We start from the raw sequence: 27830 nt of genomic DNA on the forward strand, positions 1-27830 counted from the left end.
AAAAACTTTATTTACTGCTATTAGTTATACAGATTTTACAAGCATCATATATAAATTCATACAATAGCTGTATAAAAAACAAATATAAAGTGAAATGACGTCAAAGAACCCTAACTATTAACTACACAACACAAACAACCTAATACTAATAAATCAATATTATTACTAATTCTAACGGTTCAAATATTCCTCAATACTATAAGGCTCAAGATTAGTTAAGAACTGCTTTAATTTTAGTTTACTTGTAATGTTTTTTATATTGCTACTTAACTTATTATAAAGCTTAATTAGGACCTTTCTCATATAAGTAAGGTTAAGTGATGTACTAGAAAAGGGATATTATTTGTACATGTACTATAGTTGTGGTTGATATTCGCCAGGGAACAAAGTCTGCCTATTATTAAAAACAAACATCAATAGTTCAATTATGTACAGGGCATAGATGGTCTTAATTTTCTTAGATCTAAAGATGCCACAACATGATTGTAGAAAATGCAGTTTATACATTATTCTAATAAGACATTTCTGTGTTAAAATTATACCATATCTAGTATCAGTGCTTTCGAAATTCGCATAATACAGTATTTTTTTAAATGACTCATCCATATATTTTGAAACAAACCTACCTGCAGTAACAAATTTGATTGAGTGTTCCATTCAGATATTCTATATGGTAAGACCAGGTTAAAAACTCATCAACAAAAATACCCAAAAACTTGATTAGTTTTTTCTTTATTTAGACATAGGCTGTTGTTCTTTTACTGACAGATTCGTGTCATCTGAAAATTGTGTTATATTGCAATATGTTTATTGAACTGAAATCATTAACAAACATTATAAACAGAATAGGTCCCAATATGTTACCCTGAGGCACTCCTACTTTATTTTGTGATAAATCCGATTTATGCACTACGCCATCTTTCTTAAACTCTCTGATACCTTTGACTCAAATACAAATAAAAATAACACTCTGTGTGGACCTTTTTGTAAGGTATTCATGTTGCTTTTCAGAAAAAATGTTGCATTCTTTTATGAACTCAATCAGTCTCTAAGTTGATTTATACATTTCCATTATCACAGTCATAAACTACACCTAAAAACAAATTTAAGATCTACTATTACTCTCAACCTGCTTATAAGCCTTTAATTCGTCCTGTATCCTCTCAAACCTATGCCTGATCATCTTATTAACTTCCGCCATAAATTCTTCCTCATTTTGCTGTAAAAATTTTTCAACGCCGCTTTTATATTCAGAGCTACTTTTCGGGCTCAAGACCCTCCTAAAAGATCTCCCTTTCGCTTTCTCTTTCTTACTCACGGCCACACGGAAAGCGTTCTCTATTAAATGCTTGGGTATCTTATTCTCTCTGGGGTCATTAGGCCTCACGTCCAACGTATAATCCCTTTGGGACCTTAATAAAAGGGCTCGCTGATGCAAGCAAGTCATCACTCTCTGTGGGACCCATTTTAGTAATTTCGAAAAAAGCATGCTCTCCAGATGGGCCATCAGTTTAACTTGACGCACCAATCTATCTAGGCTTGCGCTCTTTTGAAGCCCCTGTATATCGTTTACGGCCAAACCCACCATAAGGTTAGATAAAACTATTGTGACTAGTATAACGAACACTAGATAAGCTATATGAGCCGTATAAGGGTATTTTATTTCATATGTATCGCTGAAGAAAACATCCTCGTATTCCAGTTCACCGGACATCATGATAATCACCTTGAGAAATACCCACTTTAGATCCCTAAATGCGGGATAGTTGGCAAAAATGACCCCGAAACAGAGCGTGAAAGCCACTATGAGGCAAAAATATGCGCACATAAATTTGGCAAAATTAAACGAGACCGTTGCGAACATTTGCACATAAAGACCGAAGGCTGGAAATCGTGCTACGATCATCATAAGCTCCACCCAAGCCAAGAAAACGCTTACGGCTGCCACGTGATGTTGCCACGTGTACAAAAACTCTCTTATATTCATTTGATACGTAGGCTGTACGCAAAGGAACACACTCACGATAATCGTCCATTGCAAGTAGTTCTCCCAATCGCAAACGTACGTCCGGCAACTGTGTAATATCTGAAATAACTCCTTAAACATCAGTAAAATGTTCAGCGACAACAAATAGTATCCCATATCGATGTAAATGTCCTCGGCATAACAACTGTCCTTTCTCCTAACGCTCCTAAAAGAGGGACAGTCCTTCAAGTAAATCCCTTTGATGTACGCGGAGAATAAGGCGACGAAAATCGCCTGATACAACAAACTGAAGAAGAAGAAGTTCCTGATGACGCGCCATTTTAATAGCAGAAACGTCTCGCACAGGGGATGTTCCAGGATTTGCTTTTGGCCCACCTCGATGAAGGTGGTGAGCAGGGAGGTTTCTTGGTGGCCCACGTTCGGCACCAGGATTCGAAAGTCCAACTTCAGTTGACAGTCCATGTCGCCGATATCGTGGGCGTTTAGGTGTATCGAGTTGTCGAAGCTGCAAAAGAAAGTTTTAATGAGTATTCTGGATCTAAGATGCGTTTTAAATGTTGGTTAAGTAAATTGCCTCTAGGTCAGGAGGTTTTTGAGGTACAAGAATCGGTTGTGTATGGAAATATTGTCCAGAATAGTAATACTAGGAAAATTAGCACGAGTAAGAGTGCCCCAACCAAAACTACCCTTAGTACCTTACGGAGTCAAGGATCTGACTCAGAATTTAGTTTTTTTTCCATAAATCCCTTGGAATTTTTTTTTCTAATGTGAAAAAATGATGAAAATGTCTTAAATAGTTCTTGAGTTATGTTCATAAATGTCCGGTAATTAATATGAATCTTAATATTGCCACACGTTTTTCAGAAGCTTCAAATTGGGTGACTTTTGGACCTTGATTGATAAAATTGCCTCTAATGGAACAACTGTTTGAGGTATAAGAATTGCTTGTATACGAAATGATTGAGAAAGAAATGCCCGTGCTTTGTTTAGGGCGCTTTAAAGAATATTTCAATTATTTTATAAAAATATTGCCTAGAATAGTGAAAATTACTATGAAAAGTAGCTCGAAAAACTGCCCCAACCAAAACTACCCTAACTACCCAAATCCTTGACTCAGAATCATGTTTTTACCCTTAAATCCATCCTTGGGAATTTTTCTATACTAAGGTGAAAAAATAATGAAAATATCTTAAGTGGTTCCAGAGTTATGCCAAAAAATGTCCAGTAATTAATACAAATCTTAATATTGACAAACGTATTTCAAAAACCTCAGATTTGGTGACTGTTGGACCTTGGTTAATAAAATTGCCCCTAACTCGGAAAGTGTTTGAGGTACATGAATCGTTCGTATATGAAAATATTGAGTAATAAATGACCTTGCTTCGTCTAGGGTGCTTTGAAGAATATTTCAATTATTTTATAAAAATATTGCCTAGAATAGTAAAATTTACCATGACAAATAGCTCGAAAAAATTCCCTAACCAAAACTACCCTCATTATCTAAATCATTGACTCAGAATTTTGTTTTTTTCCCTTAAATCCATCTTTAGGCATTTTTCTATACTAAAGTGAAAAAATAATGAAAATATCTTAAGTGGTTCCAGAGTTATGCCAAGAAATGTCCAGTAATTAACACAAATCTTAATATTGACAAACGTATTTCAAAAACCTCAGATTTGGTGACTCTTGGACCTTAGTTAATAAAATTGCCTCTAACTCGGAAAGTGTTTGAGGTACATAAATCATTCGTATATGAAATTATTGAGAAATAAAGGCCTTTGCTTTATCTAGGACGCTTATAAGAATATTCCAATTATTTTATAAAAATATTGCCCAGAATAGTAAAAATTACTATCACAAATAGCGCGAAAAAACTTCCCTTACCAAAACCACCCTCATTATCTAAATCCTTGACTCAGAATCATGTTTTTACCCTTAAATCCATCCTTGGAAACTTTCCTATACTAAGGTGAAAAAATTATGAAAATATCTTAAATGGTTCCAGAGTTATGCCAAGAAATGTCCAGTAATTAACACAAATCTTAATATTGACAAACGTATTTCAAAAACCTCAGATTTGGTGACTCTTGGACCTTGGTTAATAAAATTGCCTCTAACTCGGAAAGTGTTTGAGGTACATAAATCATTCGTATATGAAAATATTGAGAAATAAATGGCCTTGCTTTGTCTAGGACGCTTTTAAGAATATTCCAATTATTTTTTTAAAATATTGTCCAGAATAGTGAAAATAACTATGAAAAGTAGCTCGAAAATCTTCCCTAACCAAAACTACCCAAATCCTTAACTCAGAATCATGTTTTTACCCTTAAATCAATCCTTGGAAACTTTTCTATACTGAGGTGAAAAAATTATGAATATATCTTAAGTGGTTCCAGAGTTATGCCAAGAAATGTCTAGTTATTAACACAAATCTTAATATTGACAAACGTATTTTAAAAACCTCAGATTTGGGACTGTTGGACCTTGGTTGATAAAATTGCCCCTAACTCAGAAAGTGTTTGAGGTACAAAAAACGTTCATATATTAAATTATTGGAAAATGAATACCCTATGTTCCCCTAAATTATTTGGGAAGAATATTCTTATTATTCTGGAAAATATTATCAAAAATAAAGAAAGTTTGTTAAAAAACTTAGCAAAAAACCTGCCTCGACCAAAACCAACTTAACTACCCTAATCCTTGACTCAGAATCATGTTTTTGACCTTAAATCCTTCCTTGGAAATTTTTCTATACTAATATAACTATAAAAATTATAAACATATCTTAACTAACTTGGTGATTCTTGGAATTTGGTTGACTAAATAGCCTGTAACTTAGGAAGTCTTTGAGGTAAAAAAATCGTTGGTATATGAAATTATTGGTAAATAATTGGCCTTTCTTTTACTAAAATTCCTTTAAGAAAAAAAAAATTCTTATTACTCTGGAAAATATAACAATCCAAGTTCCTGGACTGGAATGGTGTTTCTACCCGCAAATGTCCAAAATTTGTTTACCTGACTCAGTGATGTCAAACTAACTTAAAAACCATTGATAGAGACTCTTAATACCAAACATTTCATAAATATGCCCAAACAAACAAAACATCCTATAAAAATGCAATCAGTAGGGCTAAACAAAAATCAACAACACCAAATCATCAAACCTGGGCAAACAATATGGGGCATTATTGAGAAACCTAGAGACTTATCAAAAAACACACCTGAAACCTATAAGAGAAATTCCCCACTTTATGGAACATATTAACATTGATCCCTCATACAACTTCTTTTTTTCAGAAGTGTAGGGATCCTATAACAAATTAAAAAATAAAAACAGTAGTGATATCTATGGACTAAATACAGATTTAATTAAATGGTAAAAAACATTTCATAATAGGCCCACTGGCAAAATTCGTCCACTTATGCGTTATAACATTCATAAGCGAGATTGTGTTTAACCTCAATTATTTCAAAACTTGTCGAAAAAGCCAGGGCATTAAGAAATAACTGATAATACGAATGAGATATAACTCAGAATTCAGTGAATTCCAGTTTAACTTTAGGAAAAATAGGGATACTGTGCTTGGAATTCTTGATCTTCACTCACACATCACTGAAGCTTTCCATAATCGTCAATATGACACAGTATTCTTTTGCGACTTAAGTAAGGCGTTCGACTGTGTGCGAAAACTTCAGAAATAACATTTTTCTCTTAAGAGTGTAAAGCTTATAAAGTCACACTTGCAGGACCATTGTGAGGGTAGCTGGGGTGATATTGGGGGATCCAATCAAATATACCCTAACTATTCAAATCCTTGACTCAAATTCACGTTTTTACCATTAAATTCATCCTTGGAATTTTTTCTTTACTAATGTGAAAAAATTATGAAAATATCTTAAGTGGTTCTTGAGTTATGTTCAAAAATGCCAGGTAATTAATATGAATTTTAATATTACCAAACATATTTCAAAAGCCTCAAATTTGGTGACTCTTGGACCTTGGTTGATAAAAATGGCTCTAACTCAGAAACTTTTTGAAGTACAAGGAACGTTCATATATTAAATTATTAGGAAATGAATGCCCGTTCGTTCACTTAAATTCTTTTAAAGAAATTCTTATTATTCTGAAAAATATTGTAAAAAATTAAGAAAGGTTGTTAAAAAAAATTAGGAAAAACAATGCTTTGACCAAAACTACCCTAACTACCTAAATCTTTTATTGAGAATTTTATGTTTTCCCTTAAATCCATTCTTGGAAATTTTCCTTTATTAATGTGAAAAAATTATGAAAATATCTCAAGTGGTTCTTGAGTTATGTTCAAAAATGCCAGGTAATTAATATGAATCTTAATAAACTCAAACCTATTTAAAAAGCCTCAAACTTGGTGGACCTTGGTTGATAAAATTGGCTCTAACTCAGAAACTCTTTGAAGTTCAAGAAACGTTCGTATACTAAATTATTGGGAAATGAATGCCGTTTCTTCCACTCAACTTCTTTTAAAGAAATTCTTATTATTCTGGAAAATATTTTAAAAAATAAAGAAAAATTGTTAAAAAAATTATTAAAAAAAGTTCCTTAACCAAAACTACCTTATAACGTTTCTATCCTCAAATCTGACTCCCTAAGAACTCAAACCTCAAACTTACCTGGCAATATACTTGGGCAACACTTCCGGAGTCTTTTTCGTAATAAAGTTCATGGCGGAAATGCCGCCCTTGGTCTTAAGGGTGACGTCGCCCCCACTTTGAATTAATAAAAGGACACAATTCGAGAATTCGTTCAGGGCCGCCGTGTGTATCGGGGTGTATCCGTATGCGTCGGGGGTGTTCGGATTCGCCCCGTATTTCAGTAGGGTGCGAGCGCACTCGCACGTTCTTTGCACGTTCACCGTCGAACAGTGCAGGGGAGTTCGGCCGTCGCAGTCTTGAGCGTTCGAATTGGCACCTATAAAAGCAAAAAGTCGTGGAGTAAAATCGCTATATGTAAATTTGCCTTTTAAACCAAATAAATATTGTTTCAGAGATGCCCATCGATGAGTCCCTACAACTATTGTGCTAATTGATTCGTTAATTTTATAGACATGGATTTTTTTCAAAAACATAACAAATATTGGAGCCGATCATCAATTATTATAATCGCTGTAATAATTAGTTAATTTAATCTAATATAGACAAAGAGAAAGTTTACTATACAATTTCATCTTAAAGATTGTACAGAATCAATATGACTATTTTATGAACATCTTGGGGGCTACAAAGACTTACCTGATCTCTTATAATAGATGTGTTTATTATTTCATAAATTTAAAACCGATAAAAGCTTCTTTCATTATTTTCTTTCATTTTCATTCTTACATTTTCTTTCATTATTAATAATCATGCATTGATTTTGAGTCGAGGATTCTCTAGAATCACTGGCTACTTGAATTCATCAAATTAGGATTTAAATATATTATTATCGATCAATTACAACAAATATTTCGTTTGTTTTGGAACAATTAGCCTTGGCAATCATTATTATGATTACCTTATCAATACAAGAAAAATTGGAGTTCCTTCCTGGTTTAAAAGTTTCCATTTAACTTTTTTGGGATAATAATACAGTTCAAAAATCTGGAAGGAATTTGAAATGGCTTCAAATGCCTGGAATAAAATCAAAATTAACTTGAACAAAGGAAGAAATTACCTAATTTTTAATTGATTTCTTCCAGGTTTGTAACGATTTTTTTATGAACATTTTGAAGTCGTTTGTTTGACATCTGTCAGGTATTTTTTAGGCAGTCGTTACTAAATAAGAACATAAATGTTCTTCAATGGAATAAAATGAAAATTAACTGCAACTATGGAAAATATGAAATACTATTGCATGGACATGAAACAAAAAAATAATTTAACTTAATTGGAAGGAACACATTACTCGTAATTAAGTTATTTCCAAATGAGAAAGACGCTTATATTTTTTAAAATATGTTATTAAAACTTAATGGAGACAACATTGGTTTTTTATAGAAGTTACATATTTATATACAGGGTGTCCCAACCAGTGAACTGTCAAAATATTAAATAGTTTAAAAGTAAACAATTAAACAATGATTGTCAGCGTGTTTTTGATAAATACTTGCTAAAATTTCTACATATCTCAGGGCTTAAGAATTGAAGAATACTACTTTAATTATTGTATTATTTATTAACCTTTTTTATTATTGTAAAGAAAACGTTCTTAATCCTATCAAAAATATATTTTTTGTCTTTCTCTATAACACATGAGTCCTTATAGAAATATCCATTAATATTAAAATCCATAGTAAAAAATCCAGGACCGTATTTAAAAAACAAACTTGATGATGACAGCTCAAATAAAAAACGTCGGTTTGAAAATCTGGCGGCACCATTTTGTAGAATAGAGAAAATAGCAACAAGAATGAGTAATTTATTTTGTTATATCGATTCAAATAGAGTCGTAAAAAAATAAAAATGAAATTGCTATTATCGGTTTATTTCCAAATATCTTCGGAACTTTTGAAATTTCAAAAAGGCGTTTTAATGAGCATTAAATGGCGCAACTTTGCCTCAATTTAACCGACCTCGTATCTCTTCTAGTTTACGAGATCCCAATGGTGAGGCTCGAATTTGCGTCACCCTGTATAATTACCGTTCTATTTTTTATGGATCAGCTTCCAATACGCTACTATATAAGGTTGATCGCATTCAATATAAAGCTTTACGCAGTTGTTTGGGTGCTATAATGCGCTATTAGTAAAAGCGTTAGATCAATCACTCCAATTGCGTATGAATATACTAGGTTCCAAATTTCTTGTTCAGCATATATTCTTGGACACAAACTTAATAGATAATTCTAATCAATTGAATACCGATGACTTGACAAACAAGTACTGACAACGTAAAAACTGTACCACATTAAGCGATGTTTATTGAGACATCTTATATTATCCTATATAAGTTTATAGAAATTTCCTGGAATAAGTTTACAGATTTTTTTAATTGACTGGAAGAGATAAAAAGTGACGTCAAATGTCTGGAAAATACAAAAAAAGTCTCCTGAAAGCTCTGGATGGCATGTCAGTAGCCACGGATGAACTTCAAATGCTTGTTAGAACTATTGTGATAATTGTTTCGTTAATTTTATGGAGACAAGGATTTTTCTGAAACATAACAAAGATTTCATTGATTTGGAGCCGATCATTAATTACAATCACCGTAATGATTAGTTAATTCAGTTTCATATAGTTAACTTATATGAGTCATAACGAATATTTGATTTTCACCCTATGAGACTGATGACTTATCAAATCAATTTCAAGACCAGAATTATAATCATCAATATGATGAATATTTTATGAATATCTTGGGGCGACAAAGATGCACCTGATTGAGTATTTCATCAATTCAAAACCGACAAGAGCTTATTTTCCTTCATTATTAAACATTTCATCGATTTTGAGTCAATGATTCTCTAAGAATTCTGAACCACTTTTAAATTAATGTAAATAATTGATTACCAATGATCACAACAAATATTTAATTTTTATAAAATATCAATTCAAGGGAATTTCAACTTCCTTCCTTACTAGTTTTCAAGTTGATTGAAATTTCTTGGAATAATAATACAGGTGGAATAGCTTCAAATGCCTGCAATAAAGTGAAAATTAACTTGAACTATGGAAGAAATTAATTAATTTTTAATTTATTTCTTCCAGTTTTTTTTGATATTTTGCGATCAAGTCATTTGTTCAGGCATTTTTAGTCGTTTCGTTTAACCAGTCATTATTTCAGACTTTTAGACGATATTTTCTTATTTTCTTCATACATTCCAAGGCACCGTTACTCGTAATTTTTTTAAAGTTTTTTCCTGAATCTTTTTGGTATAGTTAATCTGGATGTCTGGAAAATAATACGTGAAAAAAAAACAGAAAATTAGTTGCCTGGAAGGTATTTTTTGCATTTTCCAGGTATACGAAATAATTTTTCAAACTTGGCCTAATTTTCTTCTGTATTCTAGTGCCTGTAATTAATTTTTAATTTTTTTCCGGGAATTTTTTTGGGCATATTTACATAATTTTTTTACACTATCCAGGTGATTTTAAACAGTCATTTTTCCAGACTTCTTGGACTAATTTACACATATTATAGTAAAAAAATACATTTTACAAGTATTTTAATCATTAAAATGAAAAAACATGAAAAAACTTGAACTACATTCCAAGTTACAGATTATGGATTAATTTTAAAAGCCTGAATGGTATAACTTGACGTCAATTATCCGGAAAAAAATTTGAAATGGCTTTAAATGCTTGCAATGAAATTAATAATGTAATAATTTTTTTTTCCAATTTCTTGTACATTTTACAAAAAACCTTGAAACAGGTGTCTGATCAAATTAAATGAGTAATAATTATATCCATTTTTAAATGGGTAACTTTCTTAGTTTTTGAGTTATGAATATATTAATATGATTCTTTTCAAAAATTTTTTTTTAATTTCTTGTAGATTGTACAAAAAACCCTGAATCTCTTTAATCAGCCTACTACATCAAAACTATCGGAATTTAATAAAAAATTATTTTTTACAATTTAAATATTGTAGAAACATATTGTGTCATACATCGTTGTAATCGTAAAAAAATATGCTATTTTATACAGGGAGTACTTTTTTTACGCGCCATATAAAAAAATTAAGTTGATGATGGTTTCTCTGGATGGAAAAATCTCGCAATGCTATTTTTTTAGAGGTTAAAAAGTGGCCATGAGAAAGTGTCTTTTGTTTTTCCATATCTCTTTAAATAACGCCAGAAAAAAATAAAAACGAAATCGGCAAATTTCGGTTTTCTCGAATGTCTCCGGATCTACTAAAAATTTTAAAACTTTCTAAACGGCGTATTGTTAGGCTCTAAAATGCGCAACTTTTCTCTAATTTAATCAACCTCGTATCTCCTATAGCTGCCGAGATCTCCATGATAGACATCCTTATCTTGGAGACACTGTATAAGTGCCACCATTCCAGCAGACACTTACTATACCCAAAAAAAAAGAGCAATTTTCATACCTTTTTGTAAAAGCAACTCGACAGTTTCAGTGCACTGCGACATGACCGCCAGGTGGAGCGCGGTCTGTTTCTTCCTGTTAATAGCGTTCACGTTCGCACCAGCTTCAATAAGCAATCGCACGCATGATGGATATCCCTGCTCCGCCGCCAAATGTAACGGAGTCAATTTGTCCGTTCCACTTTGAACTTTTACCGCCGCCCCGTATTGCAGCAGCAATTTTACCGCCTCTTCGTTGCCGAGGGCGGCGGCCACGTGTAACGGAGCTTCACTATACACCTATAACAAAAGCGTAAAATTCCCTTTTACCATTTAAAATTGGCAATATATCCACACATACTTGCGGCGTATTGGGTATAGCATTATGTTCCAACAGCTCCCTCACACATTCCACGGCCAAGTTCTGCACCGCGTAGTGTAAAGGACTGCGTTTCTCGATGCCGACGTTCACGTGGGCTCCATGTTTGATCAGAAGGCGCAGACAGTTCAGATGTCCCATGCTCGCCGCGCAGTGGAGCGGCGTCACGAGCACGTTCTGATCGTGCGCGATCGCGTTTACTTCTGCGCCGCGGCTCAGAAGGAGGGACACGCACTCGGTGTGGCCTGCGTACGAGGAAAGATGAAGGGCGGTCCTGGAAATTGGAAGAATGTCAAAAATCACAAAACAATTATTATCTATGACTTATCTAGTTTTAGGAGCTTCTGTCTATTTTGAAATCGTAGCAAATTTGTCGCTAAGAAATCCGGGCTACATCAACGTCTTTTACCAAAGGGGATTCTGGTAATAATTTGTTCTACAGTAAGGAATATAAAAGTGATCAAATCAATTCCAAGTACATTTAACCTAATTTTAGAAAGAATCTTTACAGACAGTTGTTGACATAGAACGTCCTTTTTCAAAATTTGGAATGTTAAAATGAGATCGGGCTAACATGTAGTTACATACATAACATGATTTACATAACATGTAGTCCGCAATTTAGAATTTAGAGTATTATAACATAAACACCTTAAAAATGTATTGTGGATTTTCTCAAGTTGGTGCAAATTGAGAGAAACCCTTTTAAAAAAATCATTTCCCAATTTGTAGTTATAATTAATAGTTGTTTAGTTGGGAATGTTCTGATGAACAAAAAGTTTAATGTTCGGAAGAATATTTTGTGGTTTAAAAGGATTGGAGCAGAAATATTTACATGATTTTAATGTATAAAATCCATTTTAAAATAATTCTTAAAATATGCTTGGAAATCACAGAAGATGTGGAACATAAAAGAGGAAAATGTAAAAACATGACGCTAAATTACCCAGAAAAAGCTTCAAATGCCTAAAATTGAAAAAATAATTGCAGGAATTCGAATTGACATGAAAATTTATCCATAAGCCTGGAAAATTATTTCATATATCTGGAAAATCCCCGGAACGCTTGAAATCCTTTTCAAACATTTTGGGCTATTTCTGAGGCGGTTTTTCTAGTCTCAGATTTTGCAAAATAAAAAAGATTGAAAAACAATTACACTTGGAACTGAAAGAAGCATAAAGTGATTTCAAATTCCTGGAATACAATAATCGAAAATTATGTAAAAGTCTGAAGTTGAAGAGGATTAAAAAAATTATGTGAAAAAGTTGAAATAATGTCTGGAAAATGATTGAGTTAAAAAAATGGCTTAAACCACCTGAAGAATGTAAAAAGGTGACAGGAAACAGTGACTGCAAATGCCTGGACAAAAAAACTAGAGATTTCCTTCAAAAATCTGGAAACCGACTGAATTAAAGGAAAACTATGAAAAATCTTCAAATACCTGGAAGAAATGAATAAATAATCGATTCCAAGCTTGAAAAAGATTAAAAAGTTCCTAGAACGCCTGGACTAAAAATAACTGTTAAACAATTCAAGATTTTTTTCATGTGTTCCAGGACTTTTGACACTAAATATTGATTTTTTCTAAGCAGGTTTTTTCAGTTAAATAATCAAAATATGTGAGAAAATTAAAAATTTTCTCCAAGAAGTCTGGATAAATGCCTGATTAAAATCACCTGAATAATCTAAGCAAATTACGTAAATACGCCAAAAAAATTAAAAATGCCTAGAAAAAAATTATAAATTAATTCCAGGCAGTAGTATAGAGATGAAAATTAGTCAAAAATTCGGGAAAATGTAAAAAATACGAAGGCATTTGAATAAATTTCGAGACAGTACAAGTATGTTTTGTATTTTTTTCAGGCACTATTTTCCAAGTATTTCAGATTAACTATAATCAAAATTTATTCAAAAGTCAAACACCATTAATTAGAAAAAAATTAATTACAAGATTCAGTGATTTTGCCTGATCAAATGCCTGGGAAAATAATGAAATTTAGTTCGAAAATTTAGAAAAACGACTGCCTGGACAAGATGACTGAAGATACCTGCGGAAAAAGTAGGTATAACAAATTACGTTAAAATGCGTTAAAGGATTATCGAATATTAATCAAGAAATGAGTTAAAAATTAATTCCAGGCATAGAAATTAGTCCAAAAGTCTCGAGTCTATGGAAAAAAATGCATTAACCTGAAAAACTTACAACAAATCCCTTCCAAACGTCCCAAAGAATTTTTCCCAGCGATTTAAACTAAACTTTTGGCTTTTATCAAGTAATTAAAATATATTTTCTTTTGGATATTGAAATAGATAGAAAATCTAGATATAGATCAAAAATCCAGGCAATTGAAGGCTTCTTTAAATTTTTCCAGGCAATTGGTCAATATTGTTATTTCTTCCAGGCAGTAGAAAGAGTTTTTCCAGGTAATTTTTGAGCTCCCTTTTTCCATTTTTGGAAATAGAAGAAGCAATTTTTCTGTTGAAAGGAATTCAACCGCTCAATTAAAAGATCAATATTTTAAACACTACAAAGAATAATCTGTATAGTCCAAGTGTGCCTGTATTAAGAAGAGATAGACATACACACTCATCTTTTAGTCCAGGCGTCTCAGTAATAAAAAATTAATAATTTATCAATTCAACTTCCACTAATTGAACAACACACTTAGACACTTGGATTGTCTTAAGGGGAACACTTAGACTACGTCTTTGTTTTTAGTCCAGACGTGTGTCCAAGAATTAAAAAAAAAATCAATTAATGGAACAAAGTTAAGACTTTCATCCTCAGACTATATACTATAGTCCAGGTGTGCTTGTACTACCAAAAGCTTCCAATAATTAACAAAAAAATATACTTATGTCCTTGGACTACATCTTTAGTTATAGTCCGGGCGTATTAGTAATAAAAGAACCCATTAATGAAACAAAATTAGACTGTCGACACTCTGGTTACAATCTGATAGTTCAGGTGTTCCAATACTTGAAAATTAAATAATTTCTTAAAATTCAATTTCCATTAAGGGAACATACTACAATGTTATAGTCCAGATGTGCCTGTAATAAAAATAATAATAGCTAGATGTGCTTGTAGTACCAAAAACTTAGCTTCTAATAATTAACAAAAAAATATACTTATGTCCTTGTACTATATCTTTAGTTATAGTCCGGGCGTATTAGTAATAAAAGAATCTATTAATAAAACAAAATTATACTGTCAACACTTTGATTACAATCTTATAGTTCAGGTGTTCCAATACTTGAAAATTAAATAATTTCTTGAAATTTAATTTCCATTAAGGGAACATACTACAATGTTATAGTCCAGGTGTGCCTGTAATAAAAATAATAATAGCTAGATGTGCTTGTAGTACCAAAAACTTAGCTTCTAATAATTAACAAAAAAATATACTTATGTCCTTGGACTACATCTTTAGTTATAGTTCGGGCGTATTAGTAATAAAAGAATCTATTAATAAAACAAAATTATACTGTCAACACTTTGATTACAATCTTATAGTTTAGGTGCTCCAATGCTTAACAATTCGATAATTTCTTGAAATTCAATTTCCATTAATTGATCAAAGTTAGATTTACTCACTCTGACTACAATGCTATAGTCCAGGCGTGTCTGTAATAAAAATACTAATAATATCAATCAATGTCACAAAGTTGAATCTACACCCTAGAACTACATTTATGGCCATAGTGCAGGCGTGCCATTAATAAAGAAATTAATAATTTCCCATGAATTCTTATACTTGGACTAAATTTAAAGTTATAGTCCAGGTGTGCCTGTACTAAAAAAGTCCCTTAACGAAAAAACATTAGACATACACACTCATCTTTTAGTCCAGGCGTCACAGTACTAAAAAATTAATAATTTATCAATCAATATATATCTTATCAACTTGCATTGAACGAAATGTCTGTGTCTGTAATAAAAATTATAATAATGTCAATCAATACTACAAAATTGAATCTTCACCCTTGAGCTACATGTATGGCCATAGTGCAGGTGTGCCATTAATAAAGAAATTAATAATTTCCCATGAATTCTTATACTTGGACTAAATTTAAAGTTATAGTCCAGGTGTGCCTGTACTAAAAAAGTCCCTTAACGAAAAAACATTAGACATACACACTCATCTTTTAGTCCAGGCGTCACAGTACTAAAAAATTAATAATTTATCAATCAATATATATCTTATCAACTTGCATTGAACGAAATGTCTGTGTCTGTAATAAAAATTATAATAATGTCAATCAATACTACAAAATTGAATCTTCACCCTTGAGCTACATGTATGGCCATAGTGCAGGTGTGCCATTAATAAAGAAATTAATAATTTCCCATGAATTCTTATACTTGGACTAAATTTAAAGTTATAGTCCAGGTGTGCCTGTACTAAAAAAGTCCCTTAACGAAAAAACATTAGACATACACACTCATCTTTTAGTCCAGGCGTCACAGTACTAAAAAATTAATAATTTATCAATCAATATATATCTTATCAACTTGCATTGAACGAAATGTCTGTGTCTGTAATAAAAATACTAATAATGTCAATCAATACTACAAAATTGAATCTTCACCCTTGAGCTACATGTATGGCCATAGTGCAGGTGTGCCATTAATAAAGAAATTAATAATTTCCCATGAATTCTTATACTTAGTCCAGGTGTGCCTGTACTAAAAAAGTCCCTTTACGAAAAAACATTAGACATACACACTCATCTTATAGTCCAGGCGTCACAGTACTAAAAAATTATTAATTTATCAATCAATATATATCTTATCAACTTGCATTAATTGAACGAAATTGGACACTTGGATTGTCTAAGAGGACTGTGGACTGTGGATTGTCTAAGAAGACTACGTATCTATTTTTAGTCCAGACTTATGTCCAAGAATAAAAAAAAATCAATTAATAGAACAAAGTTCAGATTTTCAATCTCAGACTATATACTATAGTCCAGGGGTACTTGTACTACCAGAAACTTAACGTCTAATAATTAACAAAAAATTATACTTATGTCCTTGGACTACATCTTTGGTTATAGTCCGGGCGTATTAGTAATAAAAGAATCCATTAATGAAACAAAATTAGACTGTCAACACTCTGATTACTATCTTATAGTTCAGGTGTTCCAATACTTAAAAATTCAATAATTTCGTGAAATTCAATTTCCATTTATGGAGCAGAGTTAGATTTGAACACTGTGACTACAATGCTATAGTCCAGGTGTGTCTGTCATAAAAATACTAATACTGTCAATCAATGCCACAAAATTGAATCTACACTCTAGGACTACATTTATGGCCATAGTGCAGGCGTGTCATTAATAATTTCCATGAATTCTTATACTTGGACTAAATTTAACGTTATAGTCCAGGTGTGCCTGTACTAAAAAAGTCCCTTAATGAAAAAACATTAGACATACACACTCATCTTTTAGTCCAGACGTCCCAGTACTAAAAAATGAATAATTTATCAATCAATATATATCTTATCAACTTGCTTGCTTTATTAATTGAACGAAATTGGACACTTGGATTGTCTAAGAGGACTGTGGACTGTGGATTGTCTAAGAAGACTACGTATCTATTTTTAGTCCAGACTTATGCCCAAGAATTAAAAAAAATCAATTAATAGAACAAAGTTCAGATTTTCAATCTCAGACTATACACTATAGTCCAGGGGTACTTGTACTACCAGAGACTTTAAGACGTTTCATAATTAACAAAAAAATATACTTATGTCCTTGGACTACATATTTGATTTAGTTATAGTCCAGGCGTATAGGTAGTAAAAGAATCCATTAATAACACAAAATTATACTGTCAACACTCTGATTACAATCTTATAGTTCCGGTGTTCCAATACTTAAAAATTCAATAATTTCTTGAAATTCAATTTCCATTAATTATTCAAAGTTAGATTTACACACTCGGACTACAATGCTATAGTCCAGGTGTGTCTGTAGTAAAAATACTAATAATGTCAATCAATGCCTCAAAGTTGAATCTACACCCTAGAACTACATTTATGGCCATAGTGCAGGCGTGCCATTAATAAAGAAATTAATAATTTCCATGAATTCTTATACTTGGACTAAATTTAAAGTTATAGTCCAGGTGTGCCTGTACTAAGAAAATCCCATAACGAAAATACATTTGATACTCATCTTATAGTCCAGGCGTCCCAGTTCTAGTTTTAGGTGTGCTTGTATTACCAAAAACTTATCGGCTTGGACTACATACTACAGCTATAGTACAGTAATAAAAATATTCATTAATTAAACAAAATTACACTTACATATTCAGATTACAATCTTATAGTGAAAAAAGGGCGTGAAAAAATTCCTGGAACGCCTTGAATAAAAATTCTTCCGTTTGTTTCAGGCATTTGAACTAAATTTTGATTGGTCAGGTATTTTGGTCCATTTTCCAACTTTTCACTCAGTATTTGGGTTTCTTTAATTGAAACTTCTTGTATGCTCGGTATTTTATACTATACCTCTCGTATTTATCCTGTGTATTTATTGAGACCCCTGCGTCAAGAAGCACACTTAAAACATTCGATTTTCCTAGCCAAGCTGCCATTAAAAACCCACTTTCGTGATTCTTCTTTAAAATTTCTTCACTGTTTTCCGTGGAAATCGGATCTTTCAACTCGTCTCCATCAGGTAACAACTAAAGTAAACCACATATCAAAGAATCATTGTAAAAACCAGAAATATTTAACTTACCAGTAGTTCCTCCCATAAAGCCTCCGAATCCCAAATTTGCTGGATAGGGATACTTTTAACTTCGCTTCCGTAGTCCGATCCGGACTCGTTTTCTTCCTCACTAATGTCAAACGAGGGTTCCTCCATGTTTATAGTGACCTCTGCCCATTTTATCGTTTTCTCGTCCATTTATAAGAATGCTGCTGCAATCAATAAATTGCACGCAAGTTTGAAAATAGCTTATAAAATAAACTCTTTTGAAGTTGTATATATTAAAGTGAGAAATTTCTTAATTTGCTCGAGGAGAGAGCGTTCCAAAACAATTATGTTCCGGATAATGATTATTGGAACTAAATTTAGATTTTGTTTTTTTGATGGTGCGTTCAAGTAGGATGGAGATGTAGTTTTGATTTATGGAAGAAATCGTATTTTAGCGATGTATTAAAATATGATGTGTTTTTTGGCTCTGGATTATGCACTTTTATGGACCCAAAAAATTGTTATAATTTGAAATACATATGTATTTGAAAATTTATACAAGTGCTTCTTAATTGATTTTATTAGATACGTATTTCAGCGTTTTTCAAAAAAAGTCAAACATTTAGAAAAACAAATTTTTAGAGGAAGATGAATTTTTTTTCAATGAAAAATCCAAAAAATAGCCATAACTCAAAAACCACTTAAAATACAGTTCTGAAAATTGGAACACACATTCCTCAATTAATTTCATTAGACACCTATTTCAGCGTTTTTCCAAAAAGTTAAAACATTTTGAGAAAATTTTTTTTTTAAAGAAATATGATATTTTTTTCAATGAAAAATCCAAAAAATAGCCATAACTCAAAAATCACTTAAAATACAGTTCTGAAAATTGGTACGCACATTCCTCAATTAATTTCATTAGACGCCTATTTCAGCGTTTTTCAAAAAAATAAAAACATTTTGACAAAAAAATTTTTTAGAGAAATATGATTTTTTTTTCAATGAAAAATCCAAAAAATAGCCATATCTCAAAAACCACTTAAAATACAGTTCTGAAAATTGGTACCCACATTCCTCAATTAATTTCATTAGACACCTATTTCAGCGTTTTTCCAAAAAGTTAAAACATTTTGAGAAAAAAAAATTTTTAGAGAAATATGATTTTTTTTTCAATGAAAAATCCAAAAAATAGCCATAACTCAAAAACCACTTAAAATACAGTTCTGAAAATTGGTACACACATTCTTCAATTAATTTCATTAGACACCTATTCCTGCGTTTTTCAAAAAAATTAAAACATTTTGAGAAAAAAAATTTTTTAGAAAAATATAATTTTTTTTTCAATGAAAAATCCAAAAAATAGCCATAACTCAAAAACCACTTAAAATACAGTTCTGAAAATTGGTACACACATTCCTCAATTAATTTCATTAGACACCTATTTCAGCGTTTTTCTAAAAAAAAATTAAAACATTTTGAGAAACTAATTTTTTTAGAGAAATATAATTTTTTTTTCAATGAAAAATCCAAAAAATAGCCATAACTCAAAAACCACTTAAAATACAGTTCTGAAAATTGGTACACACATTCCTCAATTAATTTCATTACACACCTATTTCAGCGTTTTTCCAAAAAGTTAAAACATTTTGAGAAAAAAATTTTTTTAAAGAAATATGATTTTTTTTCAATGAAAAATCCAAAAAATAGCCATAACTCAAAAACCACTTAAAATACAGTTCTGAAAATTGGTACACACATTCCTCAATTAATTTCATTAGACACCTATTTCAGCGTTTTTCAAAAAAATTTAAACATTTTAAGAAAAAAATTTTTTTAGAGAAATATGATTTTTTTTTCAATGAAAAATCCAAAAAATTGCCATAACTCAAAAACCACTCAAAATACAGTTCTGAAAATTGGTACACACATTCCTCAATTAATTTCATTAGACACCTATTTCAGCGTTTTTCAAAAAAATTAAAACATTTTAAGAAAAAAATTTTTTTAGAGAAATATGATTTTTTTTTCAATGAAAAATCCAAAAAATTGCCATAACTCAAAAACCACTTAAAATACAGTTCTGAAAATTGGTACACACATTCCTCAATTAATTTCATTAGACACCTATTTCAGCGTTTTTCAAAAAAATTAAAACATTTTAAGAAAAAAATTTTTTTAGAGAAATATGATTTTTTTTTCAATGAAAAATCCAAAAAATTGCCATAACTCAAAAACCACTTAAAATACAGTTCTGAAAATTGGTACACACATTCCTCAATTAATTTCATTAGACACCTATTTCAGCGTTTTTCAAAAAAATTAAAACATTTTAAGAAAAAAATTTTTTTAGAGAAATATGATTTTTTTTTCAATGAAAAATCCAAAAAATTGCCATAACTCAAAAACCACTTAAAATACAGTTCTGAAAATTGGTACACACATTCCTCAATTAATTTCATTAGACACCTATTTCAGCGTTTTTCAAAAAAATTAAAACATTTTAAGAAAAAAATTTTTTAGAGAAATATGATTTTTTTTTCAATGAAAAATCCAAAAAATTGCCATAACTCAAAAACCACTCAAAATACAGTTCTGAAAATTGGTACACACATTCCTCAATTAATTTCATTAGACACCTATTTCAGCGTTTTTCAAAAAAATTAAAACATTTTGAGAAACTAATTTTTTTAGAGAAATATAATTTTTTTTTCAATGAAAAATCCAAAAAATAGCCATAACTCAAAAACCACTTAAAATACAGTTCTGAAAATTGGTACACACATTCCTCAATTAATTTCATTAGACACCTATTTCAGCGTTTTTCCAAAAAGTTAAAACATTTTGAGAAAAAAATTTTTTTAAAGAAATATGATTTTTTTTCAATGAAAAATCCAAAAAATAGCCATAACTCAAAAACCACTTAAAATACAGTTCTGAAAATTGGTACACACATTCCTCAATTAATTTCATTAGACACCTATTTCAGCGTTTTTCAAAAAAATTTAAACATTTTAAGAAAAAAATTTTTTTAGAGAAATATGATTTTTTTTTCAATGAAAAATCCAAAAAATTGCCATAACTCAAAAACCACTCAAAATACAGTTCTGAAAATTGGTACACACATTCCTCAATTAATTTCATTAGACACCTATTTCAGCGTTTTTCAAAAAAATTAAAACATTTTAAGAAAAAAATTTTTTTAGAGAAATATGATTTTTTTTTCAATGAAAAATTCAAAAAATTGCCATAACTCAAAAACCACTTAAAATACAGTTCTGAAAATTGGTACACACATTCCTCAATTAATTTCATTAGACACCTATTTCAGCGTTTTTCAGAAAAATTAAAACATTTTGAGAAAAAATTTTTTTTAGAGGAATATGTTTTTTTTTCAATGAAAAATCCAAAAAATAGCCATAACTCAAAAACCACTCAAAATTTAGTTCTGAAAATTGGTACACACATTCCTCAATTAATTTCATTAGACACCTATTTCAGCGTTTTTCAGAAAAATTAAAACATTTTGAGAAAAAATTTTTTTTAGAGGAATATGTTTTTTTTTCAATGAAAAATCCAAAAAATAGCCATAACTCAAAAACCACTCAAAATTTAGTTCTGAAAATTGGTACACACATTCCTCAAATAATTTCATTAGACACCTATTTCAGCGTTTTTCAGAAAAATTAAAACATTTTGAGAAAAAAAATTTTTTAGAGAAATATGATTTTTTTTTCAATGAAAAATCCAAAAAATAGCCATAACTCAAAAACCACTTAAAATACAGTTCTGAAAATTAGTACACACATTCCTCAATTAATTTCATTAGACACCTATTTCAGCGTTTTTCAGAAAAATTAAAACATTTTGAGAAAACAATTTTTTTAGAGAAATATGATTTTTTTTTTCAATGAAAAATCCAAAAAATAGCCATAATTTAAAAACCACTCAAAATACAGTTCTGAAAATTAGTACACACATTCCTCAATTAATTTCATTAGACACCTATTTCAGCGTTTTTCAAAAAAAAATTAAACATTTTGACAAAAAAATTTTTTTAGAGAAATATAATTTTTTTTTCAATGAAAAATCCAAAAAATAGCCATATCTCAAAAACTACTTAAAATACAGTTCTGAAAATTGGTACACACATTCCTCAATTAATTTCATTAGACACCTATTCCTGCGTTTTTCAAAAAAATTAAAACATTTTGAGAAAAAAATTTTTTTAGAGAAATATATTTTTTTTCAATGAAAAATCCAAAAAATAGCCATAACTCAAAAACCATTTAAAATACAGTTCTGACAATTGATACACACATTCCTCAATTAATTTCATTAGACACCTATTTCAGCGTTTTTCAAAAAAATTTAAACATTTTGAGAAAAAAAATTTTTAGAGAAATATGATTTTTTCTCAATGAAAAATCCAAAAAATAGTCATAACTCAAAAACCACTTAAAATACAATTCTGAAAATTGGTACACACATTCCTCAATTAATTTCATTAGACACCTATTTCAGCGTTTTTCAAAAAAATTAAAACATTTTGAGAAACAAATTTTTTTAGAGAAATATATTTTTTTTCAATGAAAAATCCAAAAAATAGCCATAACTCAAAAACCATTTAAAATACAGTTCTGACAATTGATACACACATTCCTCAATTAATTTCATTAGACACCTATTTCAGCGTTTTTCAAAAAAATTTAAACATTTTGAGAAAAAAAATTTTTAGAGAAATATGATTTTTTCTCAATGAAAAATCCAAAAAATAGTCATAACTCAAAAACCACTTAAAATACAATTCTGAAAATTGGTACACACATTCCTCAATTAATTTCATTAGGCACCTATTTCAGCGTTTTTCAAAAAAATTAAAACATTTTGAGAAACAAATTTTTTTAGAGAAATATTTTTTTTTTCAATGAAAAATCCAAAAAATAGCCATAACTCAAAAACCACTTAAAATACAGTTCTGAAAATTGGTACACACATTCCTCAATTAATTTCATTAGACGTTTTCAGCGTTTTTCAGAAAAATTAAAACATTTTGAGAAAAAAATTTTTTTAGAGAAATATGTTTTTTTTTCAATGAAAAATCTAAAAAATAGCCATAACTCAAAAACCATTTAAAATACAGTTCTGACAATTGATACACACATTCCTCAATTAATTTCATTAGACACCTATTTCAGCGTTTTTCAAAAAAATTTAAACATTTTGAGAAAAAAAATTTTTAGAGAAATATGATTTTTTCTCAATGAAAAATCCAAAAAATAGTCATAACTCAAAAACCACTTAAAATACAATTCTGAAAATTGGTACACACATTCCTCAATTAATTTCATTAGACACCTATTTCAGCGTTTTTCAAAAAAATTAAAACATTTTGAGAAACAAATTTTTTTAGAGAAATATATTTTTTTTCAATGAAAAATCCAAAAAATAGCCATAACTCAAAAACCATTTAAAATACAGTTCTGACAATTGATACACACATTCCTCAATTAATTTCATTAGACGTTTTCAGCGTTTTTCAGAAAAATTAAAACATTTTGAGAAAAAAATTTTTTTAGAGAAATATGTTTTTTTTTTCAATGAAAAATCTAAAAAATAGCCATAACTCAAAAACCACTTAAAATACAGTTCTGAAAATTGGTACACACATTCCTCAATTAATTTCATTAGACACCTATTTCAGCGTTTTTCAGAAAAATTAAAACATTTTGAGAAAAAATTTTTTTTAGAGAAATATGATTTTTTTTTCAATGAAAAATCCAAAAAATAGCCATAACTCAAAAACCACTTAAAATACAGTTCTGAAAATTGGTACACACATTCCTCAATTAATTTCATTAGACACCTATTTCAGCGTTTTTCAGAAAAATTAAAACATTTTGAGAAAAAAATTTTTTTAGAGAAATATGATTTTTTTTTCAATGAAAAATCCAAAAAATAGCCATAACTCAAAAACCACTTAAAATACAGTTCTGAAAATTGGTACACACATTCCTCAATTAATTTCATTAGACACCTATTTCAGCGTTTTTCAGAAAAATTAAAACATTTTGAGAAAAAATTTTTTTTAGAGAAATATGTTTTTTTTTTCAATGAAAAATCTAAAAAATAGCCATAACTCAAAAACCACTTAAAATACAGTTCTGAAAATTGGTACACACATTCCTCAATTAATTTCATTAGACACCTATTTCAGCGTTTTTCAGAAAAATTAAAACATTTTGAGAAAAAATTTTTTTTAGAGAAATATGATTTTTTTTTCAATGAAAAATCCAAAAAATAGCCATAACTCAAAAACCACCTAAAATACAGTTCTGAAAATTGGTACACACATTCCTCAATTAATTTCATTAGACACCTATTTCAGCGTTTTTCAGAAAAATTAAAACATTTTGAGAAAAAAATTTTTTTAGAGAAATATGTTTTTTTTTAATGAAAAATCCAAAAAATAGCCATAACTTAAAAACCACTCAAAATTCAGTTCTGAAAATTGGTACACACATTCCTCAATTAATTTCATTAGACACCTATTTCAGCGTTTTTCAAAAAAATTAAAACATTTTGAGAAACAAATTTTTTTAGAGAAATATGATTTTTTTTTCAATGAAAAATCCAAAAAATAGCTATAACTCAAAAACAACTTAAAATACAGTTCTGAAAATTGGTACACACATTCCTCAATTAATTTCATTAGACACCTATTTCAGCGTTTTTCAGAAAAATTAAAACATTTTGAGAAAAAAATTTTTTTAGAGAAATATGATTTTTTTTTCAATGAAAAATCCAAAAAATAGCCATAACTCAAAAACCACTTAAAATACAGTTCTGAAAATTGGTACACACATTCCTCAATTAATTTCATTAGACACCTATTTCAGCGTTTTTCAGAAAAATTAAAACATTTTGAGAAAAAAATTTTTTTAGAGAAATATGTTTTTTTTTAATGAAAAATCCAAAAAATAGCCATAACTCAAAAACCACTCAAAATACAGTTCTGAAAATTGGTACACACATTCCTCAATTAATTTCATTAGACACTTATTTCAGCGTTTATCAAAAAAATTAAAACATTTTGAGAAAAAAATTTTTTTAGAGAAATGTGTATTTTTTTTCAATGAAAAATCCAATAAATAGCCATTACTCAAAAACCACTCAAAATTTGGTTCTGAAAATTGATACACACATTCCTCAATTAATTTCATTAGATACCTATTTCAGCGTTTTTCAAAAAAATTAAAACATTTTGAGAAAAAAATTTTTTTAGAGAAATATGATTTTTTTTTTTCAATGAAAAATCCAAAAAATTTTCATAACTCAAAAACCACTTAAAATTCAGTTCTGAAAATTGGTACACACATTCCTCAATTAATTTCATTAGACACCTATTTCAGCGTTTTTCAAAAAAATTAAAACATTTTGAGAAAAAAATTTTTTTAGAGAAATATATTTTTTTTTTCAATGAAAAATCCAAAAAAAAAACATAACTCAAAAACCACTTAAAATACAGTTCTGAAAATTGGTACACACATTCCTCAATTAATTTTATTAGACACCTATTTCAGCATTTTTTTAAGAACTTGAACAATTTTGATGAAAAAATTTTAGGAAATTCTAATTTTAATAATAATAATAATAATAATAATAATAATGTTTATTTATTTAGCAAATTGCTACATACAAATACAATAATATAAATTACAATTCTATTAAAACATGCTTACAATATCTTCATAAATAAAAAACAAATATAAAAAAAATAAGTAAAACGAGTAAAAGAGAATAAAAAACAAACAGTAAAAAAGTGAAATACAACGTTAAAGTACATATATGCATAAATACTTAAGTACATTTATATTAATACAAAATACATTTTTGAAAATTAGTAGACATATTTTTTAATTAATTTAAATTCTACAGGTGTCTATGTTTCAGCATTTTTCAAAAAAACTACAAAATTTTGAGAAAAATATATTTTTTTAAATCTCAAAAATTACCATAACTTAATTTTTTTTTAAAATACACTTTTATAAATTTATACACATTTTTGAGGCATTTCTTCATTATTGGAGCATTTTTCAAAAAAAAATTAAAAAGCACATTTATACCCAATCTGCCTACTTACACATACCTACAAACTGGAAAAACACAATCCAAACTTCTCACTCATTCGATATTAAACATGCAACTAACCGAAAGAGCCGACTTCATTCCTGTTATAACATTCATGGGATTCTCTATTTTTAGTTTTTCTTAAAACGGATTATGTTATGATATACAACAGATTTTTTACATAAAACTTCAGTTAGGTCACGGACGCGAACCGTTTGTTTTTCTTGGGAATTGATTCGTTGGAAAATAATTAATTTCGTTAATGAAATTACCCAGAATAAGAATATTGTTTTGCGGTGTCAGAAATTCATAGGAATTATTAAATAGTCCAATATTTCTGAAATTTTTGTTCGGACGGTTTTGGACCCGTAATGAAGTTTGTAGAGTATGTTTTTCTGAATATTGTGTTTTTTGTTTTATCGGGATGTTCTCAGTGGTTTTTAGGATTTTTGAGTTTGAAGTGGGTCAAAAAAAAATGTTGTTTTCTCATAATCTCTTTATGTTTTTGAGAAACTATGAAATAGGTGTTTTATGAGTTTATTTTATGGTTATGTGTATAAATGTTCAAATAAATAGCACTTTTTGGATTTTTTAATAAAAAAAAATTACTGCACTTCCTCCAAAAGTTTTAATTTTTTTAAAAAACGCTCTAAATAGGAAATTAGTTGAGGAATGTGTGTACCAATTTTCAGAACTGTATTTTGAGTGGTTTTTAAGTTATGGCTATTTTTTGGATTTTTCATTGAAAAAAAAATCATATTTCTCTAAAAAATTGTTTTTCTCAAAATTTTTTAATTTTTTTGAAAAACGCTGAAATAGGTGTCTAATGAAATTAATTGAGAAATGTGTGTACCTATTTTCAGAACTGTATTTTAAGTGGTATTTGAGTTATGGCAATTTTTTGGATTTTTCATTGAAAAAAAAATCATATTTCTCTAAAAAAATTTTTTTCTCAAAATGTTTAAATTTTTTTTAAAAACGCTGAAATAGGTGTCTAATGAAATTAATTGAGGAATGTGTGTACCAATTTTCAGAACTGTATTTTGAGTGGTTTTTAAGTTATGGCTATTTTTTGGATTTTTCATTGAAAAAAAAAATCATATTTCTCTAAAAAATTTTTTTCTCAAAATGTTTTAATTTTTTTGAAAAACGTTGAAATAGGTGTCTAATGAAATTAATTGAGGAATGTGTGTACCAATTTTCAGAACTGTATTTTGAGTGGTTTTTAAGTTATGGCTATTTTTTGGATTTTTTATTGAAAAAAAAAATCATATTTCTCTAAAAAAATTTTTTCTCAAAATTTTTTATTTTTTTTGAAAAACGCTGAAATAGGTGTCTAATGAAATTAATTGAGGAATGTGTGTACCAATTTTCAGAACTGTATTTTAAGTGGTTTTTGAGTTATGGCTATTTTTTGGATTTTTCATTGAAAAAAAAATCATATTTCTCTAAAAATTTTTTTTTCTCAAAATGTTTTAACTTTTTGGAAAAACGCTGAAATAGGTGTCTAATGAAATTAATTGAGGAATGTGTGTACCAATTTTCAGAAATGTATTTTGAGTGGTTTTTGAGATATGGCTATTTTT

At 29.3% G+C, this 27830-nt stretch overlaps 2 protein-coding genes across 4 annotated transcripts in view; one reads left to right on the forward strand and one right to left on the reverse strand.

The window, feature by feature from the left end:
* LOC126736228 (ubiquinone biosynthesis monooxygenase COQ6, mitochondrial) overlaps positions 1-27830 on the forward strand; it is a 66078-nt gene that overhangs the window by 1677 nt on the left and 36571 nt on the right. The gene's annotated exons all lie outside the window — the stretch shown is intronic.
* LOC126736224 (transient receptor potential channel pyrexia) lies at positions 18-26330 on the reverse strand. Of its 2 annotated transcripts, none has more exons than XM_050440483.1 (7): positions 26264-26322; positions 18157-18335; positions 17925-18100; positions 11389-11680; positions 11051-11327; positions 6635-6932; positions 18-2492 (listed from the first exon to the last, which is right to left on the reverse strand). In XM_050440483.1, the coding sequence occupies exons 2-7, from the start codon at positions 18322-18324 to the stop codon at positions 1106-1108; spliced, it is 2598 nt and encodes an 865-aa protein (XP_050296440.1). In that variant the 5' UTR covers positions 18325-18335; positions 26264-26322; the 3' UTR covers positions 18-1105. The 2 variants fall into 2 exon arrangements, with proteins under 2 accessions (XP_050296440.1, XP_050296439.1); XM_050440482.1 differs by having other exon boundaries at positions 19-2492; positions 18157-18338; positions 26264-26330.

Source organism: Anthonomus grandis, chromosome 5 (assembly GCF_022605725.1).
Source record: "Anthonomus grandis grandis chromosome 5, icAntGran1.3, whole genome shotgun sequence".
NCBI classification, from domain to species: domain Eukaryota; kingdom Metazoa; phylum Arthropoda; class Insecta; order Coleoptera; family Curculionidae; genus Anthonomus; species Anthonomus grandis.

Coding starts and splice junctions, on each gene's coding strand:
- LOC126736224 (XM_050440483.1), bottom strand. CDS start 18,324: ATGGACGAGAAAACGATAAAATGGGCAGAGGTCACTATAAACATGGAG. Junction 11,328..11,388: donor CTATACCCAATACGCCGCAA/GTATGTGTGGAT, acceptor CTTTTGTTATAG/GTGTATAGTGAAGCTCCGTT. Junction 6,933..11,050: donor CGAGTTGCTTTTACAAAAAG/GTATGAAAATTG, acceptor TTGCTTTTATAG/GTGCCAATTCGAACGCTCAA.